At 36.9% G+C, this 19,778-nt stretch overlaps 1 protein-coding gene across 4 annotated transcripts in view; it reads left to right on the top strand.

Annotated features, from left to right (window-relative positions):
• GHR (growth hormone receptor) overlaps window positions 1-19,778 on the top strand; it is a 161,911-nt gene that overhangs the window by 136,649 nt on the left and 5,484 nt on the right. For 2 of the 4 annotated variants that reach the window (XM_017730257.1, XM_008630620.2), the window contains 5 exons: window positions 9,369-9,498; window positions 11,732-11,892; window positions 12,921-13,099; window positions 16,699-16,870; window positions 19,380-19,470. In XM_017730257.1, coding sequence (XP_017585746.1) covers window positions 9,369-9,498; window positions 11,732-11,892; window positions 12,921-13,099; window positions 16,699-16,870; window positions 19,380-19,470 — 733 coding nt within the window. Of the gene's footprint in view, window positions 1-4,991; window positions 5,020-9,368; window positions 9,499-11,731; window positions 11,893-12,920; window positions 13,100-16,698; window positions 16,871-19,379; window positions 19,471-19,778 lie in introns of those variants that run through there. The other 2 variants (XM_017730258.1, XM_017730259.1) reach the window with 2 other exon arrangements.

Here is a 19,778-nt window from a genome sequence, read left to right on the forward strand (position 1 = left end):
TTCCCACTGGATTTCCAGAGGACAGGAGCTACACAGCCACCACTGGACTTCCTGAGGAAGAGCAGACTCTTTTACTACAGGATCACTGCTTCAGAGGACTGCAGCCACCATTCTACCAGACTGCTACCACCACCCTGCCTAACAGGGTGTCAGGTTGTACCTTCACTCTGTCAGTTTGACAGTGTTTTCTTTTACCTTTTTTTTCCCCTTTTCTTTAATTTCCATTAAATTGTTATTCTGACTTGGTGCCTCCCACTGGTTTGTTTTCAAACTAGTACAAGGCTACAGAGAGAGAACTCAAGAGAGGAAGGGAAGTTGGGTAAGAAGTGAGGTGACACATGGTTGCTGTAGGAGATGAGTTTTGCAGTACCTGCCTTCAAGGTTTCCAAAATTACAAGGTCTCTAAAGCAGGCGAGGTGTATCTCAGTGTAATACCTAGTGTCAGTGAACAGCACATAAATCAGTGACTAACCACCAGCATTTAGAAAACTGATTGCAAATGGAGCTTTCTAAGTGACTGGCACTTAGTGTGTCTTTAATGTGTGTCCGACGCATCTGCAGCAAGGTGTTGATGGCAGGATTTTCTTAATAATCATTTTGGACTTAGTAACTGTTCTTTGTTGTGACCATCTGAACTCATTTGGGGCTCACAAAGCAAACCTCTCTGCTGCTCCTGTTTCTCCCCTGCAATGTTTTGGGGAGATTTTGTGTAACTTTTTAATGATAACTTGAATGAGGGCAGTTGGAAAACTCTTCATGTGTTGTGTATAAAATATTCATAAGCTCCTGACTTTAACTGCATACTGGAGAGCTCCTAGAGGAGAAGGAAGTGTGTTCCTGTAAATGGTATGTAAGACCATTTCCTGACTGACCTATATGTCTATGATTGTTTTAAAGGCTCATTAGATCTTTCCTTATTGATAGTGCCTATTAATCTTTTGTTAATCTAAATAAAGCATGAAAACTATATTCCTTCTGCATGAATGGCACTCAGGGGAATGAGCCCCTCCTCGGCATAGTATTGTTAAAAGTCTATGCTTTTATCAGAAATGAAGTCTTCTTAGGAATGCTGAAGACTGCAGTAATTCGGGAGACCTAGTAGTTAACTTGAATGTTTGGGCTTGGTTTTTTCCTGTCAAGAAATGTAAAAAATCACGTCTTCCCTCTAAACACCTGTATGGTCATTTGAAAAGACTGGTTTTTGAAATGTCATTGGAGGAACATGGGAAACAAGCCAAATGTGAAAGGCCCATTTTTTAATAGCATTCAAACTTCAAGAATATCTCAGGAGCCTTTATTTCAAGTACTGTAAAGTACTTCAAGTGTTCTGTCTGTGACCCTTCCCTATCTAAGCTCTGAAGTTCAGGGTTGACAGCACTGGGTTCTTAGAAAGACAAAACACGTGTCAGAGAAAGTCAAGTTCAGCAGAGGATACCTAATGTAAATCACTTTTGGCAGTCTGTAAAAAAAAAAAAATTTCCTCTATAAATCTGTCCACTGTGATTTTGAATATGATTGTTTTGTCCAAATCTCCTCTGCAGTAGTAAAATAATGATTAGTCTGAAGGGTTACTTCTGGCCACCCAGAGATGATGTTGATTGAGATGATCAGATCTTTTAGGTTCACAGCCAGATGACAGAAATAAAAGCTGAAGGAAAATATGTATTATTCCCTTAAGCCCAGCTCACTTCTGAGTCATGGGCGTCTCCCATTTGTATGTTCTCTGGTGTTTTGTTCATCCTAGTGCTGAATTGCCAGTACTTCTGGAGGTGGGGGTGTGTTTTTCCACTGTTGACTTAATTCCATCAGTCTAATATCATTGACATGATCTCTTCTTTTGTTTGGTATTTTCACCATCCTCAATTTCAGATAAAGTCAAGATGCGTCCAACTCAGCAACTTTCCCATTTTGGGAAGAACTTCAGATACTCCCTATTTGTAATTTACAGCTGTGTCACATACATTTCCTTTCATGTGCAGGAATCCAGCCAGCATCCAAAGCACATATGTCAAGTCATGGCTGTGAGAACTGCTTGTTACTCTGATTTGCTGATTGGGTTTTTTTTTCAAATAAAACTTGTTTGTAAATTTGCAGGACTTTTAAATGATCTATCACAATACTGGCTTCATTTCTGACCATTAGGAGTGGAGAATGTTGCTTTACAAATGTTATTAAAAGGACAATGCTCGTAGGAGTACTAGAACTTTGCTTAAGAGGGGAAAGAACTATTGTCACAGTGATTTTCCTTTTGAAACCCACACGAAAGGATGTTCTTACAAAAGCATTACAAAATTGCATAGACTCATGTTCTTTTTAGGTTTGAGGATAAAAGGAGGAGAAAACAATACTTTTGATTCTTCTCTGGTTTGATTTTTAAATTTCACTGGTTCATTTCTAGTTTGTCAATATCATGCTTGTTCTGCCTTTACCTCAAGTCTTCTGCTGCCCTTCCCTGCCTTCCTCTCATACCCACTTCTTCCCCTCTTGTGCTTTTCTTTCCAAACATGTCATTTTTTCATCCTTCTTTTCTCCTACGTCTTTGTCCTCCTTTTTCTTTCTCTTTTTCTCTCTGTTTTGGCTCTGTTTCTCTACTCCCACTGCAGGTGTTAGCTGTGCTGTAGCTTTTCCTTTGTTAAAGGAAGTTCTGTATTGTTCTCAGGCTGGCACTTGTGCTGTTTGCTTTCCTAACAAACACCACTGTACAGGTGTTTGCTGCTGCCTGGTTTTGGGAAGTGTGCTCCACAGTGCCCTGCCCATTGTGAGCTCCATGCCCCAGACACCTCCACTAGGCTCTGGGGCTCAAGACTTGGTTCCTCCTTGTGCCCTGGTCAGACCAAGACCTGGCTACCCTTATCCGGTTCCAGTAGCTGCCGTAGTGCTGTCAAAGTGCCCCCTCCACACATCTTCTTGTTTATCGGAAGGGAGCTAATGTTAAAACAAGGGAAGTGAGTTGCAAAATTTAGGCAGGACCATTAAGATATGCCCTAGAGTGACTTTTCATTAAGTTTTGTCAAGTTGCAGTTCTTAACCTGGGTTCACACTTGACAATCTAACTCCCTATGTCCTCTGAGTGCTTTTGACTTATAGTTTGGGAAGGTGTTTTAGCCTGGATTGGGAACGCTGGGTTGAATTTAGCTTGCCTTTCTAGAATGCTTGTCTTTCTAGTGTTGGTTCTGAGCACCAGTCTCTGGTAGTTTGGGAGGGGCCACATCTCAGCAAGGATAACCCCTCATCGTTGCATGGTGGGGAGCAATGTATTTAGTTTTAGACAGCTGCTAACTCTGAGCTGGGCTTCAGACAAGAAATTGCTAGTACATATGCAGGAGAAAGAAGAATGTTGAAAATTTTTTCAGTACTGTAGAATTTGTTTGGACTTGCTTCATGCCCATGGAGAAGGACATGAAAGACCTTTTGTGGTATTTGCTAATTGCACATTCTATTTGCCCACGGGACCTCATTTGTGCTTTCATATTTCCTCATATGCCCTACCACATAATGCTAGTCAATACTGAACATCTCCAGCAATGGCTGTAACAGATAAAAACATTACACATTATTATTTTTGTACATAATTTCTTGAAAATGTCATTTCAATTTAAGTTACAACTATGTAAGCAATTAAGAGAGAATTGGAAATGGGTTTTTTTACATTAACTGCCTTTCATTTACAGATACCATGACCTTTGGCTTTGCTTCTCTTTATTTGTTGTATATGAAGGCATGCCAGTAGATGGGGCTTGCCTGCAACAGAAATCACTTGATTCTACCAGTGCACATGGGAGGGCATGATTTGAAAAGCACATAACAAGTGCCATGGACATGACACATGTGCACATCCTTTCTGCTCCCTGTACTGTCTCATGGCCAATGGTACCAAGTAATGCTGCATGATTGCTATTTCCCTCAGTCCTGAGCTTTATTTACTTAGTTTTTGTGTACTACCCTTATGGACCACATCAATGAGCCATGTTGATTTCTGTTCTGTGGATGCTTAGTAGCACAGGAAGTGTGGGAAACCAGCACAGCCGTTGGACTTCTATGCTACGGAATAAGATCTGCTTCTGCAGGCTTTTATGCTTTTAACTACATCAGTCTCACTTGACAAAAGACAGAAGTTTTTTTCTGAAAGAACAGCCTGAATAGTTATCTGTTTTTCAGGGATGCCTACATAATGTATTTCAAAGTAGCAGTCACCAAATTAGTCTTCAACGCAGAGGTAAACACTTATTCAACTTTCATACTTCTAAGCAAAACACCTGAATTTATCATGAACTATTAAAATATTTAGACTTACTCCATGGGCAAAATATTCTCCTACGCAGCATTTCCATTCTGTTTTCACTGTAATACAGCATATTTGAGTTATTAAGCTTTGCTTTGTTTCTGTCAAGTATTTCATACAAAAGGATCTGATTTATTACTGCTATGAAAGAAATTTTATTCTTTCCCCAAAAAAGAATAAAGAACTTGTTGGTCCTTTATGGGCAGGTTTTACTTAGGGCAAAAACTGGGTCAGGTTAGCAAGCAGCCTGATGAAGAAGCAACCTAGTTGTTGTCTCCCTGTACTGAATCTCCCACTCTCTGTATAGGATGTCTGACAATTTATTAGTACTAGATTGTGCCTATTTAAAATATCATCCACTGACACCAAATGTGGTTCATTTTGCTGCCCAATTTAAACAAATTAGAATTTGCTGGTAGCATAGAAATCAACTGGCTCTTATTAAGTGATGCAGCCTTTGATGAGCTTGGTGGGTTCAGGAGCAAGACCTAATTGACAAAGCATTTACTGCCAATGTACAAATTCGAGTTACAGGAAATAGTACTGCAACTCTTCATAGCTGCTTTCAGTGTTAAATGTAACGAATTCCCTTCCTTATATTGCATTTCCACCTTTTTCTATTGCGCTCTAGCAGTGACACATTGTATGTGCTTTCAGAGTGGATTATATGAAGAGATGTGCTGTTGCGTAAGGTTTCATCTATCACTGATTTGCGTATTGGGACATGTCATACTTCTGTAAGTTTAACTTAGCTGTAAGTTTGACTGGTACAGGATGTTCTGATAATGGATAATTCTATGTATACCTTCAAAAATTCACAACCAGAAACACCTCCTTTTGTTCAACTAAAGTACAGCGCCTTTTTTTCATTTTCTGTTTAATTAGATTGGTTTTTATGAATCAGTCATATCCTCAGTATTATTTCACCTACCAAGGTTCCACACTAGTAAGTGGGACATTTCTGTACAACTTTTGTACTCCTCCACCGTTGTCCCTGCAGAAGTACTAGAGGTCTGGTACTCCTCTGGCAGTAGGACTTTCCCCAAGATGATGATAAACTGTTTTGCTAGACCCCAGTTACACATTTCAGTTCTTTACTCTTCCACTTGCAGCTCCTTTTAAAATTTTATTTCATTAGATGGACTTTTAAGGAAGGGAGGGAAGGGAGAAGAAAAAGGAAAGAAAAATGGAAATTCAATCTCTAAAGGAATTAGCTTTCTGACACTTTTTTCCATGTTTTTTTCCCTGTTGAATTGGCATATTTGGTCAAGCCATTATCTTGAATAAAGCAAGTGGTTTTATTAATGACAGCTTGACTGGAACTTACTGGATTAGATAGGAAAAGAGCAAGTGTGCATCCATGCTTTGTTTTGCTCTTCTTTGTTTTGCTCTTCTAGTCTATTTAAAATCTCGGTTTGACAGCCTTTACCTTCAGTACCCTGCTGCCTTTTTGCCTAAATGCATTCACCTGAGCTATTGCTTACAGTTATCACATTCTGGGACAGTTTGTTCAGATGGAGCTCACACAGGGTCCTGCACAGGGCTGATAACTGACTGGTGTGGGAAACAAGGAATTCATGAGCTCTACTCCAGGAATGGTCAGTCACAAAACTTGTGGTTTTGAAGGCTGGAAACTTGACACAGAAACTGGAAACATTTATTAAAAGATAATATTTCTTTCAAAGAGTCATAAAATTAAAATATATGTATTGCTATAAACCGGTTAACCGGGAATACTGAATCCCAAACAAAAATACTCCCTGTTCAAAAATTCTTGCGTCTGTTGAAGGAACATCTATAAGAGAAAGAATTAACAGTCCTATCATGATGAAGTGGAAAAGAGAGACTTAGGGATACACTCCTCTGACGTTAGGATGTAAGTGACCAAGTCTTAATTTGTTTTCTGCATTGGTAATCCTCTCCATTGCAAATTATGCCATTCTGGCTGTGTTATTATCATTTTCCTAAAAGAGTTTGTACATCTGAAAGTGTCCATAAAGCTGGTAAATTCCAGAGAATTGATTATTAAGACATTGTAGGGCCTATATCTAAGATTCTGCTGGACCTCTCAAAATCTAAGTGAAGTTTTATTTGATTCAGTTCATTCCATTATGTTAAAAATTGACAGCATTACTTAATTTACCCCAAGAGATGAGAACATGGCTCTGCATGGTCTTTAAATATTGTATATTCTAGCTATAAATACAGCTATAAATACATCAACAAAAATATTGTAATTTAGGGGAGTTTTCCAGTATATAATTTTCTCAAATTCTTAATCTGTTACAGTAAAAATAACTATATATGCATGTAGCTAAGGATAGAAACGGGAAAAGCCATGTTCTTCCTTCCACACTATCTGTTTATAGAAGAAGGGAGAGACACATATCTTCCTGATTATAGGTATTATGCAATTGAGGTAATTTCATTCATGTCTTTGAAGTAAAGGCAGAAATTTTAATTCATTCTTCTTTCTTCTGTTTTTTTCTTCTGTTTATCTTTCTTTGTTTTGCTTTTATATAAGTATTTGATTTTCAATTAAATAAGAAAATTCAAGTTTGAAAGCTGGAACACACTTTTTAAAAGTATAAATATAATGCTATTGTTGAACCTTTTATTCTTTTACTTTGGATTTATGTTATGACAGTTTGCAGTTTCGTGATCATGTGCTGTTTCTAACAAAGACATCTACCACATGAAAACTGTAAAACTTCTGGTCAATCCCAGAAGCACTTTGGAGTTTTGCCAAAGCTGTCAAACATTGAATACCATACCAGAAAATTCAGGCACAATAGTAAAAATATTCTGGTTTAATATTTTTTGAAAAAAGAACAGTGCCATTTTCTTCCACTTGTAGCAACAGTTCATTTCAAAATTTTTTTCAGCTTTAAAAAAAACTTATTTAAAGTTGAGTGAAATAGAACATGCTGGAAAAGGAAAAAAAAAGCCAACTTTGTTTAAATCTTTCTAATCAAACTTCAGTTATCTTAGGATGGCAAGATGAATTCTCAATGCTTTGGGGAGGCAGAGGAGGGGACGGGAGGGCAGGAGGTTTAATCTAACCAGGTTGTGAAATATATTTGCTCAGGCCTTTTTTATTGTTCAAAATGTGCAATTGTATGGAATGAGCAAAACAGAAATTCATAATACTCATGTATTAGTTACTGTCTGATGTGGATGCTTGGCAGTGTATAATATAGAGCACACAATTTAAACCTTTGAGCCCAAGAAACACAGATTGTTCAGGCATGGCTGTGTCTGTCTGAGCCATAAATAAAGGAGTCAACGTTCAGGAAGGCCACAATATCCTCTTATGTAGGAGGAAGTGCATAGTGCTTGTGGATGACTGTATCTCAATGCTTTTTCTGACTTTGAGGGTAAATATCTTATATCAAGTACTAACACAGACTCACAGAACGGTTTGGGCTGTAAGGCGCTTGTAAAGATCCTCTAGTTCAATCCCCTGCAATCAGCCAGGACATCTTCAACTAGACCAGGTTGTTCAGAGCCTCGTCCAGCCTGGTCTTGGATGTTTCTGGAGTGGGGCACCTACCACCTCTCTGGGCAACCTGTTCCAGGGTTTCAGCACCCTGATATAAGCCGTTTCTTCCTTATATCTTTAATGAAATTCAGATATTCACAGCTGTGATACCGCCAAAACATTCTCAAAGGACTTTGCACACAGGGTGTAGTAGCATCATGTCATTCCCTTTTCAGGGATCATTTCACCACCCAATACCTGACGAACATCTGCATCTTAAGTGTCTTTTGGAGAAATTTTCTTAAATAAATGATCATATTTCCCAGTCTGTGAAGAGAGGTAGACAATTCCATGTGCATTTGATCTTCCTCTGAAAGCTTTCCAGGCCAAATAGGGAACACTGGCAATTAGACCATTCAAAATCAGTAAAAAGTTAAGGCTTTACTTTGAAAGCAATGAGTCATACCTGCAACTTTTGCTTTTATTTTTCTCACAAGGGTTGATGAGGCTAAATTATTGTAGCAGTCATTTTATGACCTTTCACTGTTTCAGTTTTGACAAAGAATAGAAATTATGGATATAGAAATGGCATGTGGCCTAACAGGCCATGCTTAGAGGTCCCCTTATCTCCCTCAGAACAAGGTTATATCCACACAGCGCTGTGCACACAAACCTGAGCTCAGCTCAAGGTAGCTTCTGTCATGAGCAGGCATTGTGACACATCTCAGGTAGGTACGTGCTGAGCTGTGATGAGTGTGGTAGAAGCTCTGCAGTACCGGATTTGAAGATCCTTGATTTGAAGGTCCTTGATTGCATCTCAAGGAGGGAAACAAAGCTGGTAAGAGTGCTAGTGACAGGGCACATGGGAATGGTTCAAAACTACACCTGGAGAGGTTTAGACTGGACATTAGGAAGAGTTTCTTTAAGTGGTCAAATGCTGGAACAAGCATCCTAGAGAGGGGGTCAATGCTCCAAGTCTGCCAGTGTTTAAGAGGTATTTGGACAGTTCCCTCAATAACAGGCTTTAACCTTTGGTTAGTCCTAAAGTGGCCAGGCAGTTGGACTGGGTGGTTGTTTTAGGTCCCTTCCATCCAAAATAAAATTTTCTATTCTATTCAGTTACAGCTACAGGGCTGGCAAATCCCCACGCCAAGTGTCAGGCTGTAATACTATCACTTCTACACTGTACAAAAGAGAGATTGGCCCATCTTGTAAATTTGGATTCTATAGTCATTTACATGTATGCACATGAGAAGAATTAAATCTTGCCTCATTATACATAAGGGATTAGAAGAAAATTTAATTATTCATTAAAAGAGTTACAGCTACAGGGCTGGCAAATCCCCACGCCAAGTGTCAGGCTGTAATACTATCACTTCTACACTGTACAAAAGAGAGATTGGCCCATCTTGTAAATTTGGATTCTATAGTCATTTACATGTATGCACATGAGAAGAATTAAATCTTGCCTCATTATACATAAGGGATTAGAAGAAAATTTAATTATTCATTAAAAGTGCTGAGTTTCATTTTAATAGCATGTTAGTCTGGGTTTTGGATTTGTTTAATGTGTATCCTTCTGTCCCCTGCTTTTTTTCCTGACAGACCTTTTGCAGTGGCCGCAAATCAGCAAATGCAGATCACCTGAAATGGAGACATTCTCATGTTATTGGACTGCTGGAAATTTTTATAACCTCACTGCTCCAAGAATAATACAGCTCTTGTACAAGAAAAGGTAATAAAAGCTGAAGCAGGAAAAGAGAGAGAAGTTACTTATTTTGCCATTCTTGTTAGGATGTTACTGTTAATTTTTTTGCTGTGATATGAGCCATTCTGTTTTTAAGGGTATAAAACTACGTTTTAAGTACATTTTTTTCAATGTCAGAATTTATTGGTAATTATTGTGCCATTTGCAGCAACAAACATTATTTGACAGATAATTAAGAACACATTCTTATTAAATTTAGCCCAGGTTGCAGAATCCAAAACTGAACACTATATGGCTTGGGTAAGGATTTCTTAGTAGGCAACTTCAGTTTATTCTGTATCTGTCTAAACCGCAATACCGCGATTCCTTATATCTGTGCACAGATGTGGAAGTTTTCAAACTTTTATTAAAGTTTTATAAAGTTACCATTGATCAGTTGCTGTGATAAAGTCTGAAGGTACAGGTACAGGTCCAGGGAAAAAGGCTGCTCTGATATGGGGATAATGTTTCATTGAGTCCTGTTCAATTATGATTCACGTTCCTCTTCAAGCTTTTTTAATTTTCAGGTTGTTACAATGATTAGCCTGAAAAAGGACATGGACATTACCAGTAATGGCTGTTAAATAAAATAGGCCTTCTGTTCACAGGAAAAGGAGGATGTGAATTTCTGTTCCCTCTAATGAATAGAGTTTTGATCTTTTTGATCTACAGACACTTTTTGATGATTATGATGATGATGATACATTTCCATAGCAGACTTAAGCCTAACAGCAAGGCTGGCTTTCTTAGTTACTCTGAGACCGCTCAGAAATCAGAGAATCATGGAATAACAGAATCATAGAATGGTTTGGGAAGGAAAGGACCTTAAAGTTCACCTATTTTCCAACCCTCTGCCATGGGGAAGGACACACTCCTTATGTTTAAATGTTTAGCTGACAGTTGTCAATAGCATATATGATGAGGTTACAAACGTTAAAAATTAATTAAACTCCACAATGAAGCAATACCATGTACATTGAGCAGATTACATGTTTCATCTTTGTCCTAGAAATTAGAATACTGCAATAAAAGATGTGGTAAAAGTACTTCTGTTTCAACATGCAAGCAACAGCTAAAGCTCAGGACTGAATTCTGTCATCTAAACCAGTCTTCTGTTCACAGAAGCCATAGCATCTAACCTTGTGCACCTTTACCAAGTCCTGACTGGCAGAGTTACAGCATTTCATTCAGAATAGTGTCTGGTCTCATCAGCTGGGCACAAGACCAGTGGCAGAAATGTTTCTTACTCTAATTTATGTAGCATCTGCCTTACCTAGTTTTTAGAGCACCCACTCCAGTATTGAAGGCTGCACTTGGTGTAATTGACATAATCATGCCTCTGAACATTTTCAGTGGCTCTTAGTAAGAATAAGCATTTATGGTACATATTTTTAACAAAGTAGGACTGTAATTTTTGAAAAGATCGTTTTTCACTTTGTGCTGAGAAAGAGTATTGAGATAAAAACAAACAACAGCAGGTCTGTTTGCTGTGAGATTTGTTTTTCTAAGGTGACTTCAGAAATGTTGAATACATCTGTCACTTTTCCTATAGAGTATTAGTAACTACTTAGCCATTCCTATTTTGTTTTAACTGAAGACCTTTCTGAACCTACTGAGTAGTCTAAGCTTAGCTGTAGTTAAAATAATGCTATCTCAATCTGAAGTTTATGCCACTCTATAACTCTACTGGTTTGTCTTTTTTACGAGCTGAAATGGATGTGATATCTCCTGCTGCAGTTCTTTTATTTACAAAGAACATTTATGAATTTTTGAAAAAAGTCATTGTGAAAATGTAAAAGAGGTTTTCTTGCTAGCAATTCCAAGCTTGTGCTTTAGAAGTTCTGTATCCCATGCAATGTAGCCCTTCCTCAGTCACAGCACTGTTTTTCTCTTCTTTTACATCGTATGGTCCTGGGTTGGTTTGTGCTCCTGCAGCATCCACAGCTGGGCACTTTCCTGAGTGTGAGCCATCAGTGCTTTTGAAGCAGCATCCAAAGCTCAGAAATGCCGTTAAGAGTACATGAGTGCCTAAACTTAGTTATGAAGGTTGCTTCAGTAGTGGTTTCATTGAAAATCACCATCAATACTGACATATTTTTCTCCCTTTCATAAATGTTACAACTTATCAGTACTGTGTCTTTTACCACCTGTAATTTGGACTTTGTAAGGTCTATAAATCTCTCTCTCTCTCATGAATATTGCATTTTTGTTGTCATTCTAGTAATGAGGAAGACTGGAAAGAATGCCCTGATTATATCACTTCAGGAAAAAATAGCTGTTATTTCAACGCGTCCTACACCTCTGTGTGGACACCATATTGTGTTCAGCTTGCCAGTAAAAATGAACTGTACGATAAAAAATGTTTCAGTGTTGATGAAATAGGTATGCTTCCATTATGTATCTTACCTCTATAAGCTTTTGTATTACTCAGACTGTATTTAAACATTGCCTCTCAGAAAAGTTAGTATCTAAAATATATGATACATAGGAAGGGATTTGATTTTGTAACACCTGTAATGTGATCCACACCAGAAAATATTGCCTAGATTGGAAGAAAGCTTAAAGGATAAAAGCAAATATGTGGTTTCTTTTTCTAAATACTAGCGGTCTCTTAAATGTGTACATGTTCAAATGAGCTTGTCTTTGCTGTCACTTTGAGTTCTTTCTAAATGGATGCTACATCTCCTTGTCCAGCAAGGTTGGCATTAAAACCTTGATTCTCCAAAGCTCTGGAAGCAAAACACTATTTTGTTCCTGAATGAACTGTAATCTAAAGCATCAGGATGTTTAGCATTTCTAAGCTAGGATTTATATTTATGACAATATGTATTGTGACTTTGCTGTGCCTGGGACTTTACAGATGTAATTGCTTGTTCAGAGTGGTAGTGTACCACCATTAACTGCATATCCAGATAATTTATTCCTTCTATGATTAGAATACCCAATGCTCTCTTTTATTCAGCTGAGCAAATTTAGATTAGTTTTTCGAATACCAAAGTTTTTCAATGTACTTGTATATTAGCTACTAAATATTTCTCTTTCTGTGCTACTCCAATTATTGCTTTTATTTCTAGTAAGAACTCTAGATTTAAATTTTGATGGATAATTGTTTATATCTAGTGTTTTATAATCTGCTGTTCAGAAATATACTTCAATAGGGAATACATTCTTAATCTTCTTTATAAGTTGCTTGGGTGAGATTTGTGCAGAGCATGTCTACTGCCAATGGCAGGGTGCCTTCTTGTTACGAAACTTGTAATGACTTTGTCATTGCAATATATTCAATTTTCATCAGAAAATACATGGTTAATATACTTTTTAAGTCCTGAAATAATTTATCAGTGTGTAGTAAGAATTATCATTTCATATTGAAAACTGGCTGTTTTATTCCAAATACTCTGTTTAAACAGTACTACCTGATCCTCCTGTCCACCTTAACTGGACTCTGCTAAATACTAGTCAGACTGGGATCCATGGGGATATCCAGGTAAGATGGGATCCACCACCAACAGCAGATGTTCGGAAGGGATGGATTACTCTGGAGTATGAGTTGCAGTACAAGGAAGTTAATGAGACAAAATGGAAGGAGGTATGAAACAAATATTTATTATACAATAGTCATAGCACAGGGCAGGCTTGTTCTGTCCCTAACATTTTTGTACCACCATGAAAAATATGTTTGTAATTACTAATTAGACAATACCTTAATTCTTAAACAATATGCCTATATTTTGTCTGACATTTTCTAGCAAACACTGTAACTTTATGTGTCAAGATAGTTGACAGAGAGGATAATGAAAAACCCAGAAACCCCTGTGTTAGATAAGTAACTACAGGAATAGCCAGATATATGCAAGTTTCTTCAAGGATAAAATATTTTTCTATTGTTTTTTGAAACATCAGCTATTTAAAAAGTGCATGGTTTTTCAGTAGTCAGAACAGGAATATTTTGTTTGGTAAATGCCACCATGTCAATTCAGGTTCTTCAGAGTACCTGTAAAATTTTAATATTTATAATTATCATTTCAGAAAGAGAGAAAGAGAAAGAAAGAAGAGAGAATGAGAAAGAGAGAGAGAGAGAGAGAGCGAGAGAGAGAGAAAGAAAAAGAAAAAGAAAGGCTTTGAGTTACAATTTAATATTTGATACAAAAAGCAGATAAAAATAATGCAACATAGATAAAACTTACAAATTGCGTAACAGACATCAAGGGCAAATTTGTGACTATGTGGATAGTCTATGAAAGTATAAAACAAAATATTTCAAATCTTTTAAGTTTTCAATTTGAAAATCACTTAACTTCTTGTGAAGTTCATTTTTCTGTTACAGGGCAGATATTGTACCCATCTTACCTGAATGCATAGGCTAAATGCCAGTGTGTCATGGCATATTTGTATATGCAGAACTTTTCTTCAATGCAGTAAGAACATCATGTCAGAGCAGAATCCTTCCTTTGCTTTCTTATTAGTATTAACTGAGTTAGCTGGCAGAAAAAAAACCCCAGATAATACTGTTACAAATTTGTCTTTAACTACGAAAGGCAAATTTAAACAATTTGAACATAGGGAAATCCTCAACTGAAACACAGTCAAACTGGTTTGCTTGCCTTTCACCTGTGAAAGACCTTGGCCCCCTCCTCACTTCTGATCCTTCTCAGTGTTAGCATTTTCTCCTTACACTACTCCTTATTAATAAGCCTACAGCCAGACAGGCCTATAATGTCTGCAACGTTTTTTGCCTAATACTTCTCTGTCTTTTCTATCTATACTGATTTAAGCTGTACTTAATATATTAGCCCCTGTTTTAAAGCCTATGAAATGAGTTAAGCTTAGGCAGTAAATCAATAGTCTTTAAGAAATTGAAAATCTGTAGCTTTTCAAAAGAAAGAGTCAATACAAGTATCTCTCTAAAAATGCACATTTTTGATGGTTTTTCTTATAAGCCTTTAGGTATCAGTCTTATAAATACCGTAATAAAGCTTTGATCTTGCTCCAGTACTATCAATAATCCCAGAATGCTTTGAGAAGAGTTCTCTGGAGAGCAAAGATTTGAAGATCAGTGTTCTTTCAGAACACAGATAAAGAATTCCAGACTGCTATACTTGCCTCAAGAGACAAAGTATTATAGATTATGTTGTACTTAAGCTGTGTATATTGTATGGTTTTGTAAGCCTTTCAGCTTAGGAGGATAAACATGGAATAATTCACTGAGACACTATCTGAGCACAAATTTCTGAACACAGTCCTGGTCTGGCCGACGACAAGAGCAAATTTCTGATTAACAGTGTTGAAGCAATGCTAGAATTTCACTCTTTGGATTCCTTGCTACAAATACTTTCTCAAATGAGTGTTGAAGCACGTTAAGAGATAAATGTCTGGTTTTACATTGTCAAGTTATACATGTCTAGTTATTACTAGTTTTTTACACAAAGGATAATCTTTGACTGCTTAAATATACCATAATGATTTGTACATATAACTAATACAAAAATTAATTTATAGTACAATAAAGTCTCTGATAAGACTTTATTGTGCTAAGTCCCCCCCTTACTGAGACTTGTTTGTAATTTTCTTATATGTTTGGGGATGATTGTTTGATTTTTCTTGTATAGCCTTTATTATTTTTCAATATATTTACTAATTGAAAATAAATAACATCTTAATTGAAAGAGGATGAAACAATAATTAGTAAAGTGTTATAACAGTAAGTTATAGTGATAAGAGGACCAAAATTATTTTCTGAGAAACATTCTAAACCCAATAAAATATCCACCCTTACATAATGGGTGCTCATGAGACAAATTATTAGTTATCTTTTATGATGTTTCTCTCTTATGACTTTTACTTGATTACTTGACTAAGAAAAGTGCTGTTCATCTATTCACTTCATGCTGAACTTTCCCCAGTCTATACATCCTGCCTCATCCAGGTGTCTTTCATAAAGGCTCTGATTTTGTATTCATACTGCTTTTTCCAAGTGACACCATTATTTGGGATGCATGTAAACTTACCTATGAAACTTCAGTGAACTATTTCTTTGTGGCTTAATAGCATGAAATAGGTATATATTGAATTTCCTTCTAATGCTTTCCAACTGGATATTCTTCACATGTTAAGACATTGGTGGTGTAGAGCAATGGTTCTCCACAATCTTATGCTCAACTACTAGCAGAGAAAAGCAGTCTGCCTCCTCCAAAATCTGACTGGTTGGTTCTAAGAACACTGGAGTCTGGAGTCACCAGGGATCAGACAACTCCAGAGAACACAGCCACCAACAGATTGTGTCTCAAGTTTAGGTTATGCAGCTACAGAGATTATAGGACTGTACTGGTGAATTGTCCTTCAAATTCCCAAAGCCCACTGCTTTCCAGATATTTTAAATCCTAGCCCATGAAGGTTTTTTTCTGGTATCATCCATGATTCTGAAGTAAGAGTAGAATATAATATCTGCCACATGAATTTCTATTTTTAGGACACTTTCCTTATTTTTTGTATACTTTTCTTGGGCTGTTGGAATTAAAATGCATATTCTTAGAGGAGTAATAGAAAAAGGGAGAAATTTCACCCATTAGGATCTCTAATGTGATTTCCCACACTGTTTGATATTCAGCAGTGTCTAAGTATGTTGCAGTTAAAATAGAAGTTTCAAAGACCAACAGTCTGATGCCAGCTCTCACACAGTCTCCGTTATCACCTTTTGTATATAGCTGAAGATTTTGGGGACCTAATACAGTGTTGTCCAAATAAAAACACTTTTAACATGCAATATGTCTGGCTATAACCATTAAACCTGTAGAGAAGATTGCAGTAGTTTTAGAACTCTCCGGTTATTTTAACAATATTTTTGGCATTCTTCAATCAGTAATGTTGTGTTATAACAGTAGATATAAGATCAGTGAAAGATGTTCACACTACCTACTTACAGCTTTTAACTGGGGGAAGCTGCCTTTCTTCGCTGACTGTATTTATAGAGCTTGGATTCTCTGCTTTTGGTGCCCTGAATCACAGAAATGCCTGATGACTACTAAGTCAACAGTAAATGGTGTGAATTTTCTCTGAACCCTTCTTGTGGTATCCTTAAAATTCCCAGTAGCAAAAACACCCTCAAATTTTTCTTTCTGAAATCAAGCAGTAGCGTAAAATTTCCGGTACAACTCAAACAAATAAATCACAGTCCCTCTGTCTTTACAGTTAAAACCCAGGCTCTCAACAATGGTTCCACTGTACTCTCTGAAGACAGCAAGAGATTACGAGATACGAATCCGATCAAGACAACGAACTTCTGAAAAATTCGGGGAGTTCAGTGAAATCCTCTATGTATCGTTTTCTCAAATAGGCATTGGATGTGATCATTGTACGGAAGGTAAATAAGCAAAGTGTTTTTGTAGCTGTGATTATTGTCTTTTTGGTGATGGGATGGAGGGTATTTTCCACCATGTTGTATGGTTGAATACATAGATAATTCAGCCTACTGAGAATCATATGGTGAGATTAAGAATGTTCAAGTTCCATGTAAAAGTTCCAAAGCAAACTCAGCAAGATTGTTTCACAGCTCATCAGAGAGCAAAAATACGAACAGCTTTAAGAATCAGAGATAACTGCTGTTGCACATCTCATAGAGTCTAAACCAAAATTAAATCTTATATTTCATCATCTAAAATGAGCACTTCATTTGGGAAGAGAAGAATTGTGATTTCTTATAATACTGTTGGCCAAGTTGGTTTCCAGAATTATGTGCTTTTCTGATCATCCTGATATACTGTCAAGGGCCTTGAGTGTTTTTCTCATTCTTGCTTGTGACTGGTAATCATTTTAAAGTGCTGTTAAAGACAGAAGAAGAAGCAGCCATTAAGAATCACATTTTTTCTATTGAAAGAATGATATAGTGCCTTTCCCAGAAGTGTTCTCAGGTCTGAGCTACTAAATTAACTCTTCAAAATATGAGGTCTTCAGCAAGTAATTTTAACAAGCTGCTTCACTTCATTTTCCAGGGTATTAGTGAAGGTATAACATCAAACAATCTGTAACTCTTCACTTTCAAAATCTTACTATATTCTCCTTTTTAGCTCTTCCTATTACTAGTTCTCATTTCTAATTTATAGGAACAGTTAATGTTTTCTACATGTGGCATCATTTTATTAACCCCATCTGCATTAAGAGGTCAAAGTTTTCATACGAGTTAAATTAAAATACTAGGAAAATCCAGTAGGCCGTCCTACAGTCAGTTTTCTTCAGTCACTGCAACTCAGATTCTCCAAGGTGATCTTAATCCACACACCTCACACAGCAGCAGTGAGCTGATTTGATTGAGAATTTAATTTTACTTATTTGTATATCACTTTCAGGAACACAGAAATAAACTTCAGATACTTTTCATGTATTAATAATTTAAAGTCGTCTAATGCTATGTTCTAATTTCTTGAAGTAGCTGGGCATTTGCTGGTCTCACTGATATGACAATGACTTACCAAAAGAGAGACCTGTTTAATGCAGACATACCCATATAGAACTTAACTGATGCCTGGAAGCATGTCTGGTCAAAATCTGAGCTGGGAATACAAGTCTCAAACTTGTACCAGAATTCTATATTTTGTTTTTTCTCTGAAAGGTTATTTATCGTCATGTATAGCATTCTAAAGCTTTCTGTCTAGTATTCCTTGGTCCAAAAAAAAAAAAAAGAGTGAATTTTTTATGGAAAACTTAAAGTTATGAAGAAATGAGAAAAATCTAAGACTAAAGCTAGAACAAATTTCTCTATGCTTTGTAATCTACAATGTCATATTACACATAATGGAATCTAGTATTCAAGAGAGAAAGCATTTCATTTATCAGCATTGTTCTTCATTTCTACAGAATTGCTTTTCTCAATTAATTTCTAAATTCTTTGTAGCCATCCACAAGGTAAATAAAAGGGATATTTTTTTTTCAGTTGATTCAGTTGGTTCACAACATAATTAATCTTTAACTTTTAGAAAGAGATGTGGTATGTTTTTCAACACCACCACACTTTAGCTTTTGTGAGAGAAAAATAGTTTGCCTGTGATTCATGTCCTATTACTAAATATTCTCTCAGCCTGGATGAACAAGTAGTAGCATGTCTGTGGCATTATACACTATCAGAACTACTGATACCATGTTCCAAGCAGGCAGAATGTTCCTCATGGCTGATTTTGCTATAGGTATTATCTTTACTAAGATCTTGTTTAGATTTATGAAATCAGTCTGGTTTTGCAAGGAGTCTCAGTGGATTCATAAATGCATGGAGAGATACTGAGACCAAAAGCTGCCATGGATTAGGAATGGTACTCCCCAGTTCACTGCCGTGACTGAGACTGTCCCAAACCACACCCCGCTCACTCGGTACCCCCTTCTCCTTCCTGATCCAGCGGGATGGAGTTGAGACCTGATGACAGAAAAAGCGAAGATCATGGATTGAGATATGAATGGTTTACTGGAAACAGCAATGAGATAAGAAAAAAAACAGTAACAGCAACAATATTTGTAGCAAAAGTATACAAAAGAGAGGGTGGTTCACACACAGAGATGCTCACTGCACAGACAAGCAATGTCAGACAATGCCACCACATTTTTCAACCAGAAGTCACATCCTTTTTCTTGGAAGCCACAGAGTTCCTTTGTCTGTCCCTAGCAATGACATGAGGTGGTATCGAAGAACCTCTGAGTCCTGGCCAGAACTAGAACAAAAGCACATTTTTATTTCTGCTGAACATAGAACTTTCACATTTACGTAACAAAAATTTTCATCGGTTTTTACCGCTTTGGAATCCTCAGGTGGTAGAAGACAAGGTTGAAATTAAAGATGTGACAGTGACGGAGATTCCTGCTTATATGTTCATGTTTTGTTGTTTCAGAAGTTGAGTTTCCATGGTTCTTAGTTGTTGTCTTTGGAGTGTGTGGGCTGGCTGTAACAGTGATCTCAATCATGCTGTCTAAACAACCAAGGTAGAGAATTTTTATTTGTTGGATTTTATGTACCTGTGGCTTAAAAAAAAAAATTTTTTTTCAATTATTTAAAATCTGGGGGACTAGGAACCATTGTGACCATTTTTGTCCATTCTTGTAAACTACATAAAACTAGAATTTGTATGTATTGGGCCTTCAGCACGGGGAATCTGATTATGTTGATCTTCCTCTTGCACTGCAGAACATTTTATTCTACACAATTGATTTACTTAAGCTTTGCAGGGGGTTGGTTTTTTAGTTAATTCAAATTTTCTTAACACTATTTTTATTCACATGCTGTTCAAAAA

This window comes from Corvus brachyrhynchos, unplaced genomic scaffold, assembly GCF_000691975.1.
Source record: "Corvus brachyrhynchos isolate BGI_N302 unplaced genomic scaffold, ASM69197v1 scaffold42, whole genome shotgun sequence".
NCBI classification, from domain to species: Eukaryota; Metazoa; Chordata; class Aves; order Passeriformes; family Corvidae; genus Corvus; species Corvus brachyrhynchos.